The sequence below is a fragment of the Porites lutea genome, chromosome 4, assembly GCF_958299795.1.
Source record: "Porites lutea chromosome 4, jaPorLute2.1, whole genome shotgun sequence".
Taxonomy (NCBI): domain Eukaryota; kingdom Metazoa; phylum Cnidaria; class Anthozoa; order Scleractinia; family Poritidae; genus Porites; species Porites lutea.
In genome coordinates, this window is record NC_133204.1 from 48,413,853 (window position 1) to 48,436,775 (window position 22,923).

At 39.2% G+C, this 22,923-nt stretch overlaps 2 protein-coding genes and 1 pseudogene across 3 annotated transcripts in view; all 3 read left to right on the top strand.

The window, feature by feature from the left end:
• The window catches only part of LOC140933895 (4-hydroxybenzoate brominase (decarboxylating)-like), a 179,177-nt gene extending 156,482 nt beyond the window's left edge, over positions 1-22,695 (top strand). Inside the window, exons 1-3 of one of the 2 annotated variants that reach the window (XM_073383566.1) lie at positions 17,830-18,013; positions 18,384-19,160; positions 20,363-22,695. In XM_073383566.1, coding sequence (XP_073239667.1) covers positions 18,404-19,160; positions 20,363-21,303 — 1,698 coding nt within the window. In that variant the 5' untranslated portion in view covers positions 17,830-18,013; positions 18,384-18,403 and the 3' untranslated portion in view covers positions 21,304-22,695. Of the gene's footprint in view, positions 1-17,829; positions 18,014-18,383; positions 19,161-20,362 lie in introns of those variants that run through there. The other variant, XM_073383567.1, reaches the window with a different exon arrangement.
• Positions 893-5,176, top strand: LOC140933893 (uncharacterized). Its single transcript, XM_073383564.1, has 2 exons — positions 893-995; positions 3,063-5,176. The coding sequence occupies exon 2, from the start codon at positions 3,074-3,076 to the stop codon at positions 5,174-5,176; it is 2,103 nt and encodes a 700-aa protein (XP_073239665.1). The 5' UTR covers positions 893-995; positions 3,063-3,073.
• LOC140934804 (beta-1,3-galactosyltransferase 1-like) lies at positions 8,702-9,534 on the top strand (annotated as a pseudogene).
• Positions 22,696-22,923: the final 228 nt, after the last annotated feature.

Genomic DNA, 22,923 nt, shown 5'->3' on the forward strand with positions numbered 1-22,923 from the left:
TACAGTGTATTCACATTTGGTTATGACTCATGGGAAAATTTTTGAATAGTCGCTGGTGCACGTGGGTGGGGGATTTAAAGCGCTAGCGGTTTTGGAATTGACTAGTACATAATCAAGCCTGAGACTATGTCGGGGGGTTGTACTGAGAACTTTAAATTGATTTATTCATGCAAAGCAGACTTTTTCTTAGAATCGCTTGCATAATTTAAATTTACTACCACAAAAGTATGCTAGTGAGATTACATATGATTATCAACCAATCAGGAGGAGATCATAGTGCTTGCTAACATTCACGAAGGCGTCGTTGGCTCTCATCAATAGCTCACGTTTAATCACAATTTATCTTATGAAATAATCAGTTCCACTATAACTTTCAATGCAAGAAATGCCCAGGCCAAACGTCTACCCTATTCTCGAAAAAACAGTAAGAATGTTTTTTTCAAAGACCTACGTTTTTTAATTCACTTGACAACGAAATCATCAGCTCTCAAACCATTTCCTCCTTCTCGTTCCTTTATACAAACAAAACTGAAATATGCGTGTTTCGAGTAGATTCTTCCTCTCGTGTTTGTCGTATATCTTTTTTCCCTCTCTCTCCACGAGAATATTTGCTTCTAACCATAATTTACCTTTCACCTTTTGCAAATAATAGTTTTTTTTTCTCAATACCACTTTGAATCATTGAATCAGTGTTTTCAAGTGGTTAGAAATAATTTGCCCTATAAGCCAAAGCGACCTTTTCATCGACAATTGCTACATTTTCCATCTTTTACTAAAATTGTGGGTTCTCATGTTAATCTGACCATTTCTGAAAAATGAGAGTCAAAATTTTAATTTTGTCTTTATAGAGGCTGGTGAGGATAAGGTATCAAACTTTGGTTGCCATTAAGTCCGCTAATGATGGACTTCTTGGACCCGTGCTGAAGGATTATTTGTTCTGAGTTGAGAGTAGACACGTGCCTTCGCAACCTCATAATTTGGCGCCTAAAGAAGAGGTAAGCGGAAGGATGACTTCAAAACTATTGCAAATTTAATCCCTTTATCGTAGCTTTTGAAAGACGAAACTTTATTACTTAAGTACATGTTGATTGTCCACCCTTTTTCCTATAAGAACATCCAATTTTAAGAATGAGGCTGGACCGCGCTAAACATTTATATTTGATGGCGATCAAACTGCATCAGAAAAAACATATTTAAGACGTTTCCTAAAATAATTTGTAAAAATGAAAGACTGTAGGCCTGCTCGACCTTCACCTCTTCTTTGAAAGGAGGTCAGGAATTCGTCGGAGGAGCCGGCCTAAGGTTGAAACCAGTCCTGTGCAACGGTTTTGACCGAACTTCCTGTGTCACGCTATGTTCTAGAAAGAGAGGATAATAGGGCAGAGAGGGAATCTTAGGGCGTTGGCTGGGATATGTGAATTTCAATAAAAAAGAAAGAAAAGAGGTTGTAAATAAACGGAAGTGTAATTACTGAGACGTCCGCACATTTGAATAGATTCTTTGGAACGTAAACAAGTCTACGCTGCGACTTCCTCAAGGCAAAGAATGCAGAATATTTTAATGGCGACTGTTGAATTCTCTTTAAACGACGCGGAATAAAAGTTTGCGGACCTCCGCGGGAAACAAATTCCTGATCATTTGAAGCGTTAGATTTGCCTGATGAAATAAAAATATCCCAAGGGCTAAACTGGGCGTTTCCCTCTCTGTCCCATTATTCTCTCTCGGGTCTATTAAAGGTAAAGATAATATACACTTAATGTCGGATCCCAAGGGAAACAGGACTCGAGGGAACACAAAACTAACTGGTTTCCCAAGGGACCTGACATTAAGTGTTTTGTTATATTTCTAGATTTTCACTTCAACGTACTTCAACAGCAACAAAAGATTACGGTTAAGCGGAGCGGATCAAAACAGTCGACTCGGTACTTATAAGAACACAAATTTAATTCCAAAACCACTGATTGAATGATTTACAAAGCATACTATCCTTATATCATCTACATCTTTTTCCTCCACTAGCTGCTGTTTCTCTTCTCGGATAACTTTGAAAATCGTTGCTTTTTAGCTTTAGGCTTCATATTTGTGTTCAAACATGAACCTGTTGTGTTCATTTACGAAAAAGAAAACTGGCAGTGTTTTTCCCGCCTTCCGTCACGCCACTTTTCCACCATGCTTTGATCACGTTGTATCAGGATCGGCTTACATTTGATTTTAGTCAAGGCCATGTGACCAAGAATCAGCCAATTGCTGTCCCTGTTTAGTAGAGTGAAAGTCTAGGAATATAACAGGATAAGATAACTAAGATAACTTTATTTTTTTCTCTTCAGGATATCTCAAATGATAAAAACTATTTACAAAATCATTGTACTTACAAATTTATTTCATTCCTAGCCTCAACCTTCTTGTAAAAGGTTCTTATAAAATAAGATTGTATAGTTACTTTAGAACAGTTTGAATAGTGTTTATGACTAGATTAAGTGGTAAAAGTGGCACCGCGGACATTGATCAAGAAAACTTCAAAGCTTTTCGTTCCCTTTCACTTCAATGACGGTCAAGCGTTCTTCAACGTTTTTACCTTTCAGCGATAAAATGATTACTTACTCCAGAACGAGGTGGAAATTATGCTTCACTAGTCATCGTCCGAAATAAAACTTATGCTCATCGTGTGACTATTAGAATTTCGTTCAGTCATAGTTTGCGTAAGTTTGCAAAAGCCGACCGACCAATCTACCGACCAACCAAAATTCAACCCCCTTAAATTCGAATCACGAGTTGAAAACTATTGCAATGCATGTCAGAACTGTTCCTTGCTTATAGGACGTTTTATTGATATGCACTAATAAACACGACAATAGCCCAGAATTAGTTTCAGTTAAGGATAACACAATAACCAATTATAAGTTGATCCTGATGCTGGTTTCGCCTACCCAACACCTGCCTGGTTCATTAGATTGTTACAATAGCCGATAACACAGTTTCTACCTCATTCCATGGCTCATTTAGTACTGTTCTGTTCTCTGTTTGAACTTGAGGGGAAAATATCGAAGCTTTTCTTATTGCAGAGAGAGGAAATATGGAATATTTAACTGGAATCCTGCTTGATGTCTCTGGTTCCATGAGTCGTTACATTAAAAGGGATACTGATGATGATGGAGGACCATCCCCATGGGCTCGCTCGATCTTTGAGGTTATTGACAACCTTATCAAGTACGATGTTTCTTCTGAAAACCATGTATTTGCAATGGGCGTTGGGGCTTGTACTGGTGAGGACATTTTTGATATCATAGGAACTCTTAAACAGATTCAGAATGAAGACAAAAAAACTGAGAATGATGTTCAGGGGCCTGCTACTAGTTGGCAAATAAAGAAGATTTTCGAAATATTAAAAAGATCCGGCGCAAGAACTGTTGACAAATGGGCAGCGGAAGAAGATGCCATCATGGCATTGGAATATAGAGAGGCTGATTTGTTACTGAGCAAATTTGAATCTGACAAGTCGTTTCTCAAAAGATTTGTTGAAGATTTTTTACCAGAAGCTTGCCGGGATTGGCCAGAAAGCCCCCTGGAGGACATGCTAGGCCTTTCTTATCTTAAAAGAGCAGCGCAAAGTGCGTATGCGTCAGTGGCAACCACCTTTGTAAGAGCAACAGTTGCAGACATCAGGGAAGTAGTTCATAAGGCTAAGCCTTATTTGCTGAAAGAAGCGAAAGAAAAAGTAGCTCTGTTGGGTGTGACTGTTAATTCCATTTCCAATGTTCAAGATGCCTCAAATGTTCTTCATGGGTGTGTCGATGAAAAAGAACTCTCCCCAAAAAGGAGTCAGGAATTATTGAAAAGTGTCGAGCCTTACATTTACGGTGAAACGCCTTTATTTCAGTCCATTGAGAAGGCGATAAAACTTTTTCAAGCCTCTAGGTTTTCCAGTCACAAAAAGTTGCTTTTCATCTTGTCAGACGGAAGTCCCTCAGATGGAGATACTACTGATCGTACAAGAATAGATCGAGTGGTCTGTGATTTAAACACAGCAGGTGTGACCGTAGTGAGCTGCTTTGTCACTGACTCTACGCAGATTGACCCCAAACGACTCTACAGCGAAGAAGGACCTGACTGGGATCCCGGTGCAAAGTTCCTGTTCTCATTGAGCTCAAAGAAGCCCACGCAATCGCTACCACGCACTATGTTTGTTAAACGTGATTGGACCATCGATATCACCAACAATGAAACACACTTGTTCTTGCAGGTCAATCATCCAGACAACTTGCGAGAGGCTTGCCAAGTGGCTCGTGATGTCGTTTATTCTCAAGACGCGCTATCCGAAATGCTTCCAGTCGTCGACTTAGATCTCTACATTAACCAACAATTAGAGGGCTATGAAGCAAAATTAAAGCAAAAAGGGGCGACCTGCTATGCAAATGCAGCTGCTTCAATTCTTCATTTGTCCATGAAACGAATTCTTGGACGCGAAGGCGAATGTCCAGATTTCTACAAGTTAAGAGAAGAATTTACCAATCGTTTTCGATCTAGTGACGGAGCCAGTACCTTCCATGTGCTGCAGAAGATGTGCCCAAAGTACCGTATGCGGTGCCAGGAAGTTGACCTCAAAGGTGCCATGGAAGCGATCACTTCAAGTCGCCCAGTAGTGGCAACATTTCGGCTCACTGACCCTGAATGGAAAAGTTTTGGAAACTTCTTTCGAAGAAACCCAAAAGGTATTTTGACGAAGGCGGAGATCGACATAGCAGCCCGTCTTTCCAATACTCCTACCATTGGCCATGCAGTTGTGTTGACCAGTGTCGACAGCCAGTGTCTACAACTGCTGAATTCTTGGGGAGATTCCTGGGGAAACAAAGGATTTTTCAAAGTGCAGAACGCAGACGTTCTTGGATTGGAATTTATTGACGTTTTCTGTGAAAAAGAAGATTTGACAGTAGAAGAAAAATCCAGTTACGAGAAACATGGATCCGAAGTTGCCAGAAAGTTAATGAAAGATTTGCCGAGTCTTCAGCGAGCTGAATTCAAGTGCCCCAAATGCAGCAAGACATCACCAGTGATGGAGTTTACCGGAACTTTGTCATACGCAAAGTGCCCCAAATGTCGCAATGAGTTCTATTCAAAAAATGCCGAGGAAGGGAACATTTTGGTTCTTAATCTTTATCTTACCTCTTTAATCAGATAGAAAAAGTTATCCTTTGTTTAAAATGGAAGAGATTAACTCCTCTATAGAAAGGTATGAGGAGGTTAGACATAGGCTTCATTCACACCGAAGTTTATTAAGCATGTTTAAAAGACGTTAAGTTAAACTAAGTTGAATTTTCTTTCCTTCATAAAGGCTGCTAACTAACTTAAATTGACTGCAAACGTCTTGCAAATTACAAAACATGTTGATTTTCATTTGCATCCTGTGTGAAAACTTGTTGTTAATCAAACAAATAACGGGAAAAAATCCCATAAGCTGCTCGGCACTTTAAAAAGTAAGAAAAGGAATGTTCAATGCAAAAAAATAGTAATGAACGAATTAAAAGTGCCGTCTATATAGTAATAATAACAATGACTTTATTAACGAGTCAAGCAAAAATCTAGCAGAGGGTATTCCCCACTGGATTCCCCACTGCTAATAGGGGACATTTAACCTTCTATAAAATACAATCTAAAAATACAAAACGAATCAATATAGAGTCGAAACTAGAATCTGCTAAGAGTTAGAATTAAAAACTACTAATGATAAACAAGAGAGAATGATCTCTCATTTTCTCTTGTGATAAGTCACTAACATACATACTACAAATCTAAAATGTTACTTAAATCAAGACTGCGTATCCGGGTCTTAAACTGCTTAAGACTGGCAACCGATCGGTCCTTGCTTGGTATCATGCTACAGAGTCTTGGACCTACAATCTCTGACACTCAACTTGGGTCAAACTGCTCTGATACATGTCTTTCTCTCTTCCAATGTTGTTTTGAAATGGTTTTTTGGTGGAATTGTCCAAGTTCGAGGCCAACATTGAGGGAATAGGAAAAAGGAGGTCGAGCAAAACATGTCAACGTTATTCCTTCAATTGACCCAAGTTCTAACGTCCCGAATTGTAGGTTCCACTCTCGGCGGAGCTGTTTTCTTTTTGTCATTGTACAATTCTTCTAAGACCTACGATTTTAGCAAAGCGAGGTGTAAGCCGGAAATCGAAGTTAATTTCTCACAGTAGAATAATCCCGACGACGCCCTAACATTTAGAAGTGGCATAGGTGTGACGGCTTTCTTTTATAAAGAGCAACCAGGCTCATGCAGAGACTGGCACTGATTTCAGTGGCGTTGCTAACAATTTCCCAGAGATACACGCAGTTTTCTTAATCAGCCTTACCCCGTCTTCTATTAAACCTTTTTCATGCGGGTGACTGGTTTGAATATCCCCTTTTTACTGAATTTTGAGAAAATTTATGAAATAAGAAAACAAATAAATGCAGGGTCCAGTGTGAATTGTTACAGCTAGTTGCTTCTTTTCAGTGTAAATATTCCTTATTTTAATGAGTGTTTACTTGAAACTTTCCATGCTTATATGTATCAGGGCAGCTTTTTGTTAAACTAGCATATTTCAGGTAATACGTATCTCGGCTGTGGAGCAAATCTGTAAAAACGTGTCTTGTTGTTGTTAGTTTTTACACTAGATGAATATTTTTCTTTTCTGGTATTGTAAGTAAACTGACTGTTTAAACAGTTTAAACAGTTTTGGAATGGGCCCTTCCTTCCTCGACAGATGCGGCTACCTGCCGACAGCCGAAATTAATTGTCTCAGCGTTTAATATTTACTAGATGCTAATAAGGGTAAAGTAAATTTAATTTTGAGAGTCCTCGTACTTACATACACTTTTCTCCCTGGATCCCAGCCACTTGCTGGAGTAACCTGACTATATAACAATTTTGGAACTGTGTCGTTTATCCTACTATTTCTTTTGCAATGAGGTGACCGTTCATGAACAATCAAAACGTCTCTTAACTGCCTTGGGTCAACTCAGAGTTGACAGAACAAACATTTGTTTGTTCGGAAGAGCACCTTATGTAAAACATACTGAAATATACACAACAAAATGCTATGTCGTATAAAACTTTCATACGCAAATGAGTTTTCTATGTTTTTCACATCTGAGAAGTAATGGTTCGTCCAATCAGAATCTCAGTCATTTAACGACAGCATTTGTAGCTAAAGAGACTTAAAGCTTACAGAGGAGAGTTTTTCCTGTAGAAAAGAGTTAACAACTCTTCGGAAATTGGACAGTACATGGAAATTGCGTGTACTTCAAAGTTAAAAGAGGAAAATTGTAGATAGCATGCAAAACAACGGTGGAAAGGGAAAACAGAACGAAACGTTAGATAGAGTTCCACTATTTTGTCTATTGTTATTCAAACCGACCTTTTCGATAAAACTGCCACTGATTTGGCATTTGATCTTTATCTATAGATTCAGAAGACCAAGTGATAAGATTACTTGAAATAAAATTCCTACATTACCTCCTTAATACTTTTAATTTTTTTTAAAAAAAAATTCTTACTGGTTTTTGAAATATCATGTAGTTTTCTTTGCCATTTCAAGGTATGTAGCTGCCTGTTTTGTTATTTAAGCATTTTGGTAAGATTTGAAATAAAAGGCTGCCAAAATATTTTATGTCTGAGTATGTATATAGTAAAGATAATACCATGAGGAAAATACCCTAACTGATTTAGACCCTTAAAGGAGACGGCAAGCACGTGAAGCACCCCTGTTCCCCTAGGGGCTCTCCGAGGCTTCCCTCCCCCATCCCCCTCCTAGAGACTTTCTCATTTTTGAGGGAGGAATTTAACTTGCTTTATCGTTCAGGGTTGTTAATTGGAATACGAGTTGTCCCTAATTTTTATCAGGGATGCGAATTACTCCAGCGCGCGTGAGAATCACCGCGGAAAGGCGTGGGGAAACGAGAAGAAAGGAGAAGTGTAAAAAAATTCTCAATTCCGACCGCTTGTCAGGCCTGTTTCAAACTTCGTGCTACTGCCGTTCTGAAGTCAACTGACCGAATTAAATTCGACTTTAGTACGGCAGTGGCACGGTGTTTGAAACAGGCTTCACCTTTCTCGCGGGTAGCGGTTTCCTCGCGCGCTCACGTATTTCACTCACTCTACTATCCCTGAGGGAAAATGAGGACTACACCTAGGCTATAGTTCTTGACAGACAAGATAAGCTTCAAACGGATTTCTATTTTCAAGCAATGGAAGTCGGTTCTATGCAACTCATGTACATTTGGCTAAAGAAAAAATTTAAAAAAAGAGCGGTTATCGATGTTAGCTTACCTAAGTAAAACTTGTTCCGTTTATTTTTAATTACCGACTGTCAATGTAGCAAACAAGAGGAGAACATGATTGACATAAGGTAGACATACTGACTGAGGACACTTGTTTTATTGTTGGCCCTTTTAGGAAAACTAGTCATTAAAACCATCGGCAAGTTTCTTGTGATCGCGACTTTTGGCTTTACGTTGGTTGAATTGCTCTTATATCATGACGCTCTTCACGCATTCAGTTATACATCAAGTCTTCCCTCAAAGAGTCGCTTAAGGCTTCAAAAAGAAAACAGAGATACGATGTTTTGTCCTTGTGAGAAGGAAATTGTCACAAAGAGGGAGATGCTTCATTCAAGCGATATCATGCATTGTTAAAAAATCTTCAACAACACCAACGATGACAACAGTTTTAAACAACATTTGTAATTTATTTAAACATCGGACATTTCTCAAAACAAGGGTAAGGTTGAAAGATTTCCACTTTTGATCCTAGTTCCATCCAGTCCTCTGAATTTTCAAACAGAAAAGTGATACGCCAAACTTGGGGCACCGATCATAGCATAAATAAATCTTGGAAACCAATTGGTCAAGCACGACACCCATCAGCGAATAAGTATTTAGTCAATGAAGCAGCAATACTGACAAGGCGATCTTGTACGAGGAAGCCAGATAGACTCCTACTACGATCTTACGTTGAAGGTTCAAATGGGCTTTGATTTTGTTTACTCTTGAAGGCTTATGACGATCTTTTTATCAACCCCTTCACTCTGATAGCTCAGTTAAGAAGTTCACAAACGCCGAAAAGTAAGCTTTATCTGGGAAATTGTCTTCCAAAGCGAGAATATCCAAGAAGAGAGGGGAAGTGGGCGTTGTTATACTGAGCTGTAGCCAAGATTTTGCTTAGGTCCAGCATATGTTTTATCTCATTACGTTCTAAAAGCTTTTGTAGGGGTATTTCATACCAGGAGTCCCCTAAACCTTGAAGACGTTTATATGGGGTTGCTGGCGAAACGCTTTCGTGTAACGCCAAGGCGTCATCGTGGATTCATCACAGATTCATTGAATGGAAGATTTTTTTTCCGTTCAAGCCTAATTACTTTATCATTAAAATGCATTGTTATCGTACTCTTTAACAACGCATTACTACAAAGATTTCGTGAGATAGTTTATCCAGAAAATACCATAACAAACATGAAAAAGCACATAAGTGGGCTAGCTAAGGGGGCTTAAGTTCGCGAGCAGTGCCATGGAACATAAAGACGAAGGCGAGGAAATGACTGTGCGAAATTTCTTTCAGTGTACAGCAAAATTATTCTACTACAGAATCAAAGGGACTCAGAAAAGTCGTCCGCTATAACTAAACTCAGGTACAATACAATACAAAATATTACAATCGTGTATTTACCTCGTATCGTCTATTGAGCAAATAAGTTTGTTGAAAATACATACGTGTCAACATAGAATATTTATATTAAAAATATAGAGAATTAAAATATATTTACAACGACAAGATTTATCATAAAAAATACAGTACACAGCTGCAATGTGACTATATGATCCTGTTGTATCATCTGTACAGAATCTTAACGACATGGAAGGAATGAACAAATTCAAATCGCTAATAAAAATGTTAAATGGAGGGGCCCAAAAAGGGAACCGCGAGGTACACAAACTTTTAATTAATATTGTAACTTTAACCATAATCGGGAGAGAAGAATGTCATCAGTTGCACCACGGTCTCCTTTTATTTCCGGGTTCCTACTGTACTAGGCAGCTAAAATATGACGCTTTAAATCGAATGTGTACTGGGAGAGCAAGGGTGGCGCAGTGTTGAGAGCACTCGCCTCCCACCAATGTGGCCCGTGTTCAAATCCCAGCGTTGACGCCATATGTGGGATGTGTTTGCTGGTGGCTCTCTCCTTTGCTCCGAGAGGTTTTCCTCCAGGTACTCCGCTTTTCCCCTCTCTTCAACAACCAACACTTCCAAATTCCAATTCGAAACAGAACGCATGGACACGTTTCAACGAGTTCTCAAGAATTCCTTAGTTCTTCGACTCGTGGGCAAACAAATTATAAAAAAAAATTACAACTTTCACGATTCGTAAATCGGCTTTAATCTAGTTAGAAGTTCTTTCAGTTTTGTTTAGGTTTTTATCAAGTCCATACAGAGTAAATATGTAATCAAAATACAGGTTATACAAAATACACAGGCAAATTGTCGTATTTAATCTGACTTGTATCCAAGACATCTTTCTCAGAGCAACCAACGGTGGGACCCCTCTCCATGATACCACCGTGCCTCCCCCTTTTCAATCATTTACCTTGTCTCGATGCCTCGATGGTCCTCGATGCGTCGCCGCCTATTGCTCAAAAGATTATTATCAAATCTTTCATTTCTGGTGTTGATTATGGAAAATTGTTAACCTCTTAAACCAGTAAACAAAATTCTATGGTTTGATGGCAGCGCTTTTGCTTCGAACAGACTATTTGCTTCCCTGTTCTTTGACAAAATGAAGTTGAAACATTTCTTTTACACGGAAGAATTTGGATTTGGGGCATTCTGGAAAAGGTTAAAGTGCTTATGCTAGATGTCGCGCCATCCATTAGTGAATCCAGATATTTCTTTTTCAGGATGGCGATCAACGTTTTTTACAGTTTGGTTTTTAAATGCTTATTTGCTTTTCTTATTCGTCTGTCTAGACGCTAATTCAAGAAAAACAGACACCAAGTGGATAGCAATTATAATAACAGTCTATATTATATCATATTATGTTATACACTGTCGAATATATACGTGAGAGTTTTTTAAAAATGTTAATTATTCGTTTAGTTATTTTTGTTAAAAAAGAGAGTTTTAGAGGGTTATCAACCAGGATATTCTCACGTTTCTTTTTCTGTCAGCCTCCATATATCTTAATTTTCCATTTTTTACCATGTTATTTATGAAAATATTTGCGACGATTAATAAACCATACACGATAATAGAGACACAGATAAGAGTTTTAGGTATGTTTTTTTCTTTGTCTGAGAATGCGTGTAATCCAGCTACAAATAAAATTCCCGCTTTTGTACTCTAAAGGTATGCCTACAAAGTGTACAATCGTTTCCCCTTTGCCCCCTTTTTCACAACAGTGGTTCGGTCGGTATATAGGGTAAAAAACATTGTATAACTAAATAAAAAGGTCATCATTAGGTCTACGGTTCGCGCCTTCTCCCTGTACAAAAACATATACATGCATAGGCGGGCCAAAATAAGAAGGCCTAGTTACAAAATCGGCTTTTAACAATAGGTGTCAAACATTTGGAAACCAGCAGAATCAGAAGAAGCCAATCGTCTGCTGATTTTACGCCGAAAAAATAATGCCTGATCAGAATTAAACCATAACACTTTTTTCGTCTAGAGTAGTAAAGATCACTAAAAGCGTTTTAGCTGAGATCTGTCTCGAAAACGATCGAACTACTTTTCTGTGTCCTGGATAATCTTATAAGGCTTTGTTTCTGTTCTGGTACGGTACGCAAGGAAAAAACCAAAAACCAAACAAAGATGACATCTCATAAAACAAACAGACAACAGTTTATGGAAATTCCCTGTAGTTAGGGTGTGCCGGACTGCAGATTTTTAGTTTAGTACTTAAAAGATGTGATACAGGTCTTGTATTCTAAGTTCTTGCAAGGGAAAGTCACTGATGCGGCCTGAGGACAGTGAATTGAGAGCGAGTTGTTGCCATTGAAGCATGAATTGGACTGAACGAGATTAGTACAACTTACTAAATATTGATTTGGCCGGTTCCTGCTAGAAAACACTTTCAGGTAAGCATATTTCTATAAAAGTATGATTTTAGTTGTTGTAGCGTCGACTGCAAAGCTTTCTCCATTCTTTCGGCATTACGAGACTAGCTCCGAAATCTTGGAAATTGAAAAGCACAAAATCTGAGAACAGTTTGAGCTGCTTGTTCAGTTTCTCTGTAGATTTCGAATTAATTTGTCGGGGCATTGTTACCGTAAATGGTCCAATAGACGCTATCTATAAAAAAAAATGCCTCTTGTCTAGTAAAAGTAAAGGATGTATTTAACGCCTCTCTCCAATAAACGCTGCCGTCTGATGTACTCCACTAGGAAATAATTTAATAGAACAAAATCGTTCAATTTATTTAGTTTCTTGTTTGATGAACAAGCGGTTTGCACATTACGTCTTGTTCAATGTTAAATCAAAGTTCGGATTCTGACATCGAAGTTTAATGCGTTAAAAAACGATATGGACTATCTCTAAACGGCCTAGACGTATCAATGACTGGACTGGGTAGTCTCCTTTTTGTATATAAAATATTGGCCGAAAGCATGTTAGTTTTTCGGAGTTTATTACAGTTTTGACAATAAAGGTCAATAAACGCCCACGCTTGGCCTGTGAAGTTTGGCTCGATTAGAGTTGTGTATTACACTGTAACCTGTTGAATGTATAGTTGCACTTCAAACATGTTTGGTTTAATTTGGTCTCTGTTGATCCCAAGACTTTTTTGTAGCAATAACGTAAAAAGGCGACGATAATCAGTTTGACCTGGCTGAACACTGAAAAGCGGCGACACGATTATATCTCTAGACTGCTAATACAGAAATACAGTCGACTCCCGATAACTCGAACCCTCAAGGGAAATCGAAAAAGTTCGAGTTATCGGGATCTCGAAGAAAATAGCCGGGAGTAAGGACAAAAAACAGTTTTTACTGCACGGTGAGCATTTTAATCACATTTTATGGTAGAAAGGTTAAGTGACAATTGAAAGATACTTCTAGATTATAAATCAGATTGTAACGTAATTAAACATTGCCTATAAATAGAGCATGCCAATCACCGTTTTGAGAAGTAAAGCTGTTTCAAGTTAGATTTGTGACAACATCAGCCTCCACTAGTAAACTTTATGCTTGCAACACGTCAATGGGAAATTCAAAATTCAATGTTTCGGACGCCAGTACACTGTTTTTGTCCAACTTTTTAAGGGCTCAAAACATGGTTCGAGTTATCGAGAATAAAATTATATAGAAATGATTTGAGGGGAAACAAAAGTTACTTCGAGTTAGCGGGAGGTTTGAGTTGTCGAGGGTTCTAGTTACCGAGGGTAAAATTAAGGTAAAGGTATGACGGAAATCCAGGGTCGAATTAGCGCGAGGTTCGAGTTAGCGAGGGCTCGAGTTATCGGGAGTCAACTGTACGTTCTTAGTCCGTATCCATAGGGGGCATAAAAGCAAAGACGTTTTTGACGAACGCGCGTCAACCGGAAGTGGAATTTTTGGCGTTCTTGGGCAGTGGTTTTGCCGTGGAGTCTCCATAAGAATTAAAGCACATAGCAATGCAAATTTGGAAGCGACCGTCGCTCAAACACGTTCGCTTAAGCTCTCTCACGTACTTTGGCAGTTAAGGGACCGGCAACCAGACTGGGCTGAACGAAGGAGCAATCCTCTGCTCTTTTTAAAACGCTCAAGCACATAAAAGAATTTGAAAAACAACGTCACCCACACGTTTTAGCAGCCCTACACGTAATTCCCGTTTCGATATTCGAATTTGGCACTTAAGAATAGCTTAAGGTTGAAGCAAATGGAACAAGTGTTAATGAGGACCAGATTTTTCCATTTCTGGAGGTGCAAAGAACGGTTTTGGAGTAGAACTAATTTGTTTTAAAATCCGAATATGATGAAACTGTGAGCTGACCATGACGTCTATAACTGCCAGTAAGGTAAAACCGATTATTTCAAGAAATATTTCGTAAAGGATATAAGGTAGGCTCGTACAGAGATCCTCAACTTGACCTACTTGTACCAACAGCGTGTTCGTGAGGCACTCAATGAAAGTCATGAAAATGAGATTCGTGGAAGAGAAGGTCCAAATTTGGCAACATACATTTTGCTACGAGTAAATGGCATGCCTTTTCATTGCAAGTAAAGTGGATTAGTGAACTTTACATAACCCTTTCATTCAATAAAGCTTTTGAGACCAGTAGGATTAATAGTGAGAATTTAACTGATATACATTATGTAATATTAGAACAGAGATTTTTCCATTTAAGTCTGTCTTTGACACAAAACGTTTTCTAACTACTGATAAAAAAGTTTTTAACATGTTTAGTTTTTGAGGTGGGACAAAAGTTTTCAAACCCAACACTTAATTCTGTTCAAAGTTCATCTTAAATTTAGCAACATTACCTGCTATTATTATTGTCTTGTAATCTTTTGTTCAATGTCTTTTGTTTTCTTTGTCAACTTAAAGCTTGGATGAACCCAGCAGTCGCTGTAAGGGCCTGTTTACATGAAGGTGGGGTACCCCAGATAGGTTAGGTAACCCGCTTAGGTGGGGTAACCCGCCTGTCCAAACAATCTCTCATTTTAATGTGATCACGTTTACATGTTAGGTGGGGTGACCCGCCACAGTGTTACCTCACCTACCTGGGGTCCCCCACCTTCACGTAAACCGGCCCTTATTAGAAGTGATGACAACGGGCTGCTTGCAATCATGGCTCCAGAGAGAGAAACACAAATGTGAGATGAATAATAGCAGTGTTTGGCCAGTTTAAGCGAGTTTTCGGGTTCGAACCATAGCTGTCGATCGTAAACGACACTGAGAATGAACTTTGGAAATTTTTGGATTTGGCCATTTTAGTTTTCGGGTTCAATTGTTGTAGCGTGACGCTCTTTGATGAACGTATCACGGCGTATTTCGTCGCGGACGACATGATTTGTAGAATTGATTGCTAAGTTTTCTACGAATTGAGTCACGAAGAGGCTTGCACAGATGCCAAATCAACACATCCTCTTTTCAAAGTATCTAGTATCGAAGTATCGAAAGTTGCTCCGAGAAACTGTGTATCGGATATATCAAATGGGTACAAACACGACTTCGGGTTTTTGATGTCCTTCGTTACTGAACAGTTCCGATCTTGCTTCTGGCTCTTGGCTGCATTCAGGATCATTATAAACTGGAGCTTTTGAAGGAAGGGTGAGTTTAAAATCTAAAATAATAACGCAAAGTTTAGCTTCTAATAAGCACAGTTTAATTCTTACATTTTTACGCTGCATTTGTGGAAAGATTCACGGTATCCCAGTCAATAATGTTCAGTACGCAGTTTCAATGCGTTAATGGCACCATCTACATCACTCCTCTATAATTTCTGAACGTATCGATAAAATTTTTTTCGCTGACCAAGTCTGCAAAGTTACCTTTAAAAGCCTTGCGAAATTTTATATTAAGGCTCACGTTTTTTTCAACTTCCTTGAATGATATAAAATATAGTGAGAGAAACTTAGCTTCCGCATATTTCATGCAACACATATGACGGCCAGAATAACTAAATTTGAACTGATAACCCTATTAGCGATATCATAAGCAGCACTGTATCATACTTCAATTATCGGTCTGGTTTGGTCCGAGTAGACGAATTGAAAGAAAGTTTTTCAACCTTTTATAAGTCGCGTGCTAGGTCACCCTAGCTTACCGCAGCTTTGTAGAGTCAACTCGCAATTCAGTTAGACATGCACAAGAAAAGCCACCTTTGCACGAAGGAAAGTGGAAACTGTTTTCGATCGTGTTTAAGATCAGTTCACGCGAGCGAGGAAATCGAGCGAAGCGAGCGAAAGTAAAAAACAGTTTCCCTCTCTGCCATTTCGCTCTCTCCAGTCCTGCCGAGCTTAGACTCGACTGACTGAAGAGGGACTGCTCGCAATCTACGTTCAAACATGTAAAGTGAACTTTGACTATACCCTCTACAGAGAGGGATCTGGTTACGGGATTGGATTGTTGGCAAAATACGGAAGTAAATTCGCAACAATACATGCAGTCAACATGCAGTCATTTTAACTTCGTCATAAAGGCGATTAGCCACAAAACAGAGGTTGATTCGCCACACACCTAAAAAAGTTCATGTCAATTACACCTTCGTCGAGCTGAAAAAAAAAATAAACATTCGGCTTTGAATTTCCAAATTTAAACTCACCAAAAAATTGCAGAACCTCGAGAAATAACTTCCTCTTTAAATAGAACTATCAGCCGTATCACAAATCTCAGATATCGGTACTTCAATCCCGCTTTGGGTCACAGAGAAGCTAGAAGAGAGGCAAGGCCCACTGGGATTTCTCCTTTACTGACATTAACCGTTTTTTATGTAAGACCTTGTGTGGTTCTTTATTTGATAACTGCTTGCATTCCGGATCCTTGCTTAAGTCTCGTCGCGTGACTACCTGCCATCTTGGCGCATGAGAACTAGAAGGGTCTCTTGCATATTTAACTGATTTCACTATTTTTGAAAAAAACAAAACAAAACAATAGGTATCTGAAACCACGTAAAAATTGTAGATAATTATAATTAAAAAAATTACTACCTTGGTTTAAATCGATCAGATCAGTATCGAAAAACCAGAAACATAATTCGGTGATGAGCCAATACACGTTATCAAATTGTACGTCAACATAGCAAAGATCTGTGTTGACAACACGCCAGTTTATTAATAGGCAATAACACGAGGAAAACCTTTGACTTCTGAGAGTTTTTTGTCTGTTTGGAGGTTCAAGTAACCCTTAATATAACATTTATCATTATTCTTTTACGGGAGAAAGTCTTGCTAGGTTGAGAGCCACAAACAAAACAACACGTTAATAATTTACTAAACACCGTGTTTTCGGGTGGTGGACAAAACACTGACCCCCAGTCTATGGACTACCCTTATGGAATAACCTAAAATGGACTATGCCGCTAACGTTAATTGGTTAGAGTTAGGAAACTGAGCGAATCAGATTCCATTTAGGGTCATTATACTGAAAAAACTGACCTGAAACTTGATTCACTCAGTTTCCTAAACCTAGCGGCGTAGTCCATTTTAGGGTAGTCCATATGGGTAGACTAGGGGTCAGTGTTTTGTCCACCACCGTATTTTCGTGTCTCAGTTTTGAATTTTAACCGTCATGCAGAAGCCCATCCAGCTCTTAGCCAAGCTCTTAGCATTGTGCAGCTCATGCGCTTACTAACCAAGTTCACATTTTTGGCGCGAATTTTATTCAACTTAATTAACTGTCTCGTGAATTTCTATGCAGCATATTTGTGATTCGGCCCAACACAAAAGCTACCAATTTTTGTGATTTTAGTTTTAGAACTGGATGGCACCGTTCTAAAACACGTTTCTGGTTATAAATACTTATCTACAAGTTCAGTAGATGTAACTTAAAAAAGGCCCTCACAGTTTTTGGTAGTTAACTCTAATTTCTATGTAAAATAAACAAATTAAATATAGCGATAAGAACCAGGAACTGAACCTGCTCAATTGCAGGTAAAGAATGATATGCTATCTTGCTTATATAAATTATAGGAACATTTTGCGTGGATCAAGTAACTGTAAAAGCATAAACAACCGACAAGTTTATAATAAACAAAATAAACACTGATGTGGGATACGTGTTGGCAACACACGATATTGCCTACAAGCATTCACACGCGCTGAACATATGACTTCAAGATTCTCTGCTTTTTAAAGTTATGCAGGAGCTGTGAACAGTCTTAAGTGTAACTTTATTCCACAGCAATCTCAGTTATGCGCTGACAGAGCTATTTAGAAAATAAGTTAAGAGGATATCATTTTATCTGCTGAACAGCTTCAAGGCTAAAGTAGACGAAATCAGGAAAAGAGTGCTAAGGTCGAGTCTTGTAGTGGAGGACAACTGCCGGCTAGACTGAAGGTAGACTTATCGAGTTTAAAAGTGAAGCAGCTTATGATAAAAGGAATTAGAAATCAACTTTTTATCTTAAATGATATAACAATCATTTATGAACATAAAAATAAGACTTGAAGTAAAAATTTAATGGTTATAGAGGCTGGATAAAATTTTGCGTTAAATTTAAAACGAAGACATCTCCCCTATCATGTAAGATTTTCTTATTGGGAAAAATATTGTGAAATTATGTTTCAGTTATTCTATATTGATTAAATTTTCAGTCAAAGAGCGTTAGTTATAAATATTACATATTCCCATCCATGATGATAGCTGATAAGGAATTTCACGGTCTTGTATAATTTATATATTAATAACTATGTTTTTTTTTAATTAGATAATTGATTTGCTCGAGACATGGAGGAGCGCAAACAGACGGTGTTCAGGGAAGTTGTTATAATAGGCGCCGGCTGGTCAGGCTTGTTGGCATGTAAAAGCATGTTCGAGGAAGGATTGACAGCTGTGACACTGGAAAAACGACCTGACGTGGGAGGCCTGTGGAACTACACAGACGATCCAAGCATAATAACAGTTATGAAGAACACAAAAACCACTTCTTCATCCACGGTGACAGAAATGTCTGACTTCCCAATGCCGGAGAAAATCGGCCAGTTTCCGAAGCAGGAAGATGTACTGAGCTATCTAAAGTCATACTGTGATGCTTTCGATCTTTGGCCGCACATTCGCCTCGGTCACTGCGTAATTGAAATTACAAAGGCCGACAAGTTCTGGCGTGTACGCTGTGAGAATGAGCAACTTTTTGAGAGTAAGTTTTTGATCATTTGCACAGGAAGCGTTCAGAAGCCCAATCGGGAACTTGAGCACACGATCTTTCGAGATTTTGTCGGAGAGGTTCGCCACAGTTCCGAATTGAAATCGTTTGTCCCCGAGCACGAAAATAAGCGAGTGATGCTGATAGGTGGGGGAGAGACTGCAAGTGACATTGTGGAAGAGTATTATGATCACGTGACACGCATTGTTTGGTGCATACCACGTGGGATGCATTTCTTCCGAAAGTATGCTAAGATCCTACCAAATAGACGACCTCAAGCTTTGGATAAAGCCTCCTCCCGCGTTATGAAGTCCATTGCTCCTTTTACAAAGGGCAAACCAGGTGAGTAAAGTTTAGTGTGAAGCTAGTGCTCTTTGGTACTTGTCCCAGTTTATACTTGAGATGTGATCAACGAGATGAGATGGGATAAAATAATAAAGGATTAAATTAGCTGCAAAAACCGTGGACGAAGATCCTGGTAGTTGTAAACGTTGGATCTCTAGAAAAGAGATCAAATCAGCCAAAAATATAAAGAACCAAGAACAAGAAGTCCAAAGACTACTGCAAAGCTGATTTAAAACAACGTATATTGTTTTGTATAACAATATTTCGGCTGGCCATACCAGCCTTCTTCAGGTTTACAGATGTTACTGAACTTATGTAGCAATCACAATATTATATGAATGGAGAATATTATATAAATGGAGAATTGCGACATTCTCCATTTATATAATATTGTGATTGCTACATAAGTTCAGTAACATCTGTAAACCTGAAGAAGGCTGGTATGGCCAGCCGAAATATTGTTATACAAAACAATATACGTTGTTTTAAATCAGCTTTGCAGTAGTCTTTGGACCGTTCTTGTTCTTGATAAAATAATACCCTTGTGGTCCACAAATAACCGGTTTGTCGACGCTCAAAAAGGCGGACGCCTATAGAAAGTTAGCCTGAGAAAACAGCAGAAATTCCATACTGATGATACGTCACTACCCAGATCTGGGTAGTGCTTCTGATTGGTCATACTGCGTGGGAAATTTGATTCAACCAATCACAGGCACTACCCAGATCTGGGTAGTGACGCGTCACCAGTATGGAATTTCTGCCCTCGTTTCTCAGACGTCATTTGGCGGGGAAAACCAGTTGTAGTGTCGCCAAATGTCGGCTGTTTTCTCAGTCTATTTGAAAGTCAAGTTGAATAGAAAACAGTTGGAAGATTATCTACTCTGAGAAGACAGCTGATATCTCACGACGCCACCGCTGGTTTCCTCGCCAAATGACGTCTGAGAAACGAGCGCAGAAATTCCATACTGATGACGCGTCACTACCCAGATCTGAGTATTGCTTCTGATTGGTCGTGCTGCGTATGGAATTTGCTTCAGCCAATTAGAAGACTATCCAGATCTGGGTAGTGACAAGTTATCCAGTATAGAATATCTGCGCTCGCTTCTCAGACAGGGAAGCCAGTGGTGGCGTTGCAAAATGTCGGCTGTTTTCACAAACTAAAGATGATCTCTTTTCTTGTTTTTTTTTTTCCTTTGTAGGGCTCTCTTGGATTTGCAGTTGGACAACAAATGGCTCCTTACTTGCTTATCAAGGTCACGGCATTGCAGAATGGAAAAATGATGCCAATTTTTTCCGATTTTTCATCAACAAAAATGGTCATGTGTTGGACAGAGTGGACTATCAGCGCTGTGTACCAAAGGGTGCCATTGAGAACATCAAAGGCAAAAGAATTGTATTCTGTGATGGCACGGAAGAAAGTGTAGATGTGATCATCCAGTGTACTGGCTTCAAAACTGAATTCCCGCTCCTTCCCTCAAAGTTTCAAGCCGTACCTTTGACGCAAAATTACAAGTTCATCTTTAACGTGGACGACCCAACGTTAGCATTTGTTGGCTACGTTCGGCCAGTGGTTGGTTCGATCTCAGGAATTGCGGAGATCCAATCGCGATTTATCGGAAAAGTGTTTTCGGGAAAGTGCGATCTTCCATCGCGAGAACAGCGTTATCTGTCAACCTTAAAAGACAACGATTTCTGGGACGACTACTTTAAAGATTCTTCCCGAAGGCTAGGTACGCTGGTGGAAGCATACACATACATCGATGATATTGGAAGCCTTTGTGGGATCAAGCCAGACTACTGGAGGCTGTTTTGGCGCAATCCGCGGGCATGGCGACTGGCTGTCTTCGCACCGTACGACGGCTGCTCTTTTCGGCTTAATGAGCCAGATAAGGAAGCATGGGCAATAGACCACCTAAGATTACAGATGGAAGACACATTTGGACCTTCGCATCTTATTCTGATCATGTTTCTGAGGCTAATTTGGTTCGACAATTGGCTTAACCTGCTCGGAAAGATCAAGTACTGGATTCAACGCTCGGTATGGTGGAAAAAGATGAGGGAATGGAGGTTAGTACAGACACTAGACTGGTACTGGCAAGCACCCAAGCGATGGCTGTTTGACCGAAAAACCAGAGCATGATGACAGCAAGGTCTCCCACACAAATTTGAATTCATGAGGCCAAAGAATAGTTTCCACTGAACAAAATCTTGCATAGCAATTTCTATCCCAGCTTTTTTCGCAGTTTCGTTGCGACACAAGTTTGCTCTGTCTCGGAGCAAAACACCCTCAACCTATTCAACAAATATATAGCTTGAACACGAGAACTCGAACCCAGGCCACACATCGGTGGGAGAAGAAGTATTCTCACCACTGCACCATTCTTGCTGTACCAATGGTTACGTATGGCCGCAACTGAAAGTAGAGTAAAGTTCAATCGTAGTTAATAGTGTACAATAGTTCAAGGGTCTTATTTTCTAAAGGCTTTTAGAGGACAGAAATATACTTTTCAAAATCAGCTTGGCTTACAAAATGAGGTTTTTATTGGAGCAACACTAAATTGCCGACAACGTAAAGGTGGGAATTCGAGATTTTTAATTTCCTCTAAGGCCAGTTTCAAACGTGTTGCTTCTGCCGTTCTTGGCTTGTTCGACGTCTACACGATTCTAGCACGACATGGTGTAACTCAGTCAAAAAATAATCATGAAAGCATATTAAACTGATATTAACATACTTGTTTATCGTTGTGGCGGCTTGTCACGTTTGAGAGGTAGGATTGGACTCTGTCGTCTTTCGGCGCCAAATAATCAGATGGCTTTAGCCTGCGTAAAAGCTTTTCCCCGCAAGTTCGTCGAGTAAAGTTGGAACAAGAGCAAAAAGAGAGGAATGAAAGTGGAGGCGGAAAAGGAAACGCCTCCCAGCAAATTCAATGATTCTGAAAAATGCGTTCGCTTCTTTCCATTTCTTTTGATCACGCTCCAACTCGAAATAACTCGAGCGGAAACGCTTGCTATGCACGCTGGCTAATTGCTTCAAACAAAGAACTTTCACCCCCCACTCTAAATTAAAGAAAAACCTTAGATCAAGTTAGCCTTTTGCAACCAAACATCATTAGTTCTCAGTTTAAACTCACTCCTTCCTAAAACATTCCCGTTTTACGTCTCTCACATCTTTCATATTTTAGAAAAAATACTATTTTTTGCAATTTATGACTTCTCGCCTGTATTTAAACGAAATTTACAGTCGAACTTTCATGTGCGACCGCCTCTCATTAGCGACCGCCAATCCAAAACAACAAAATTTTCCCAGTCAAAACCTTTACTGTTGGAACCTCAAGTAAACGACTACCTCATGTAATTAGGGTTAGGGTTAACCCAACCCTATTATAATATCAAGTAAGGCACGGCATTCATGGAAAACAGGCTTTTTTTCGTATATACTTAATTGAATAATTTTAATACCGTATTTAGTGGAACCCAGCAAATGTAATTAAGGTTTTTAAATTTTTTTAATATTAGGAGTCTGATGAATTTGTATCACTGTGCATAAATAAAGATTACCTTACCTTACCACTTTTTGGACCTGACGGTTTATGATTTTCCATTGTTTTTAACCTCTCGTAAGCGACCACTTGACGTATTTTATGATCTCTATTTTTGCTGTGTACACTATATAACCTGAGATCAGGCCCAATTTTAGCGGTTCTCATACATTCTCTCTAACAGCTACAGCTAGCCTGCCGGAATGCTGTTTACAAAGCGA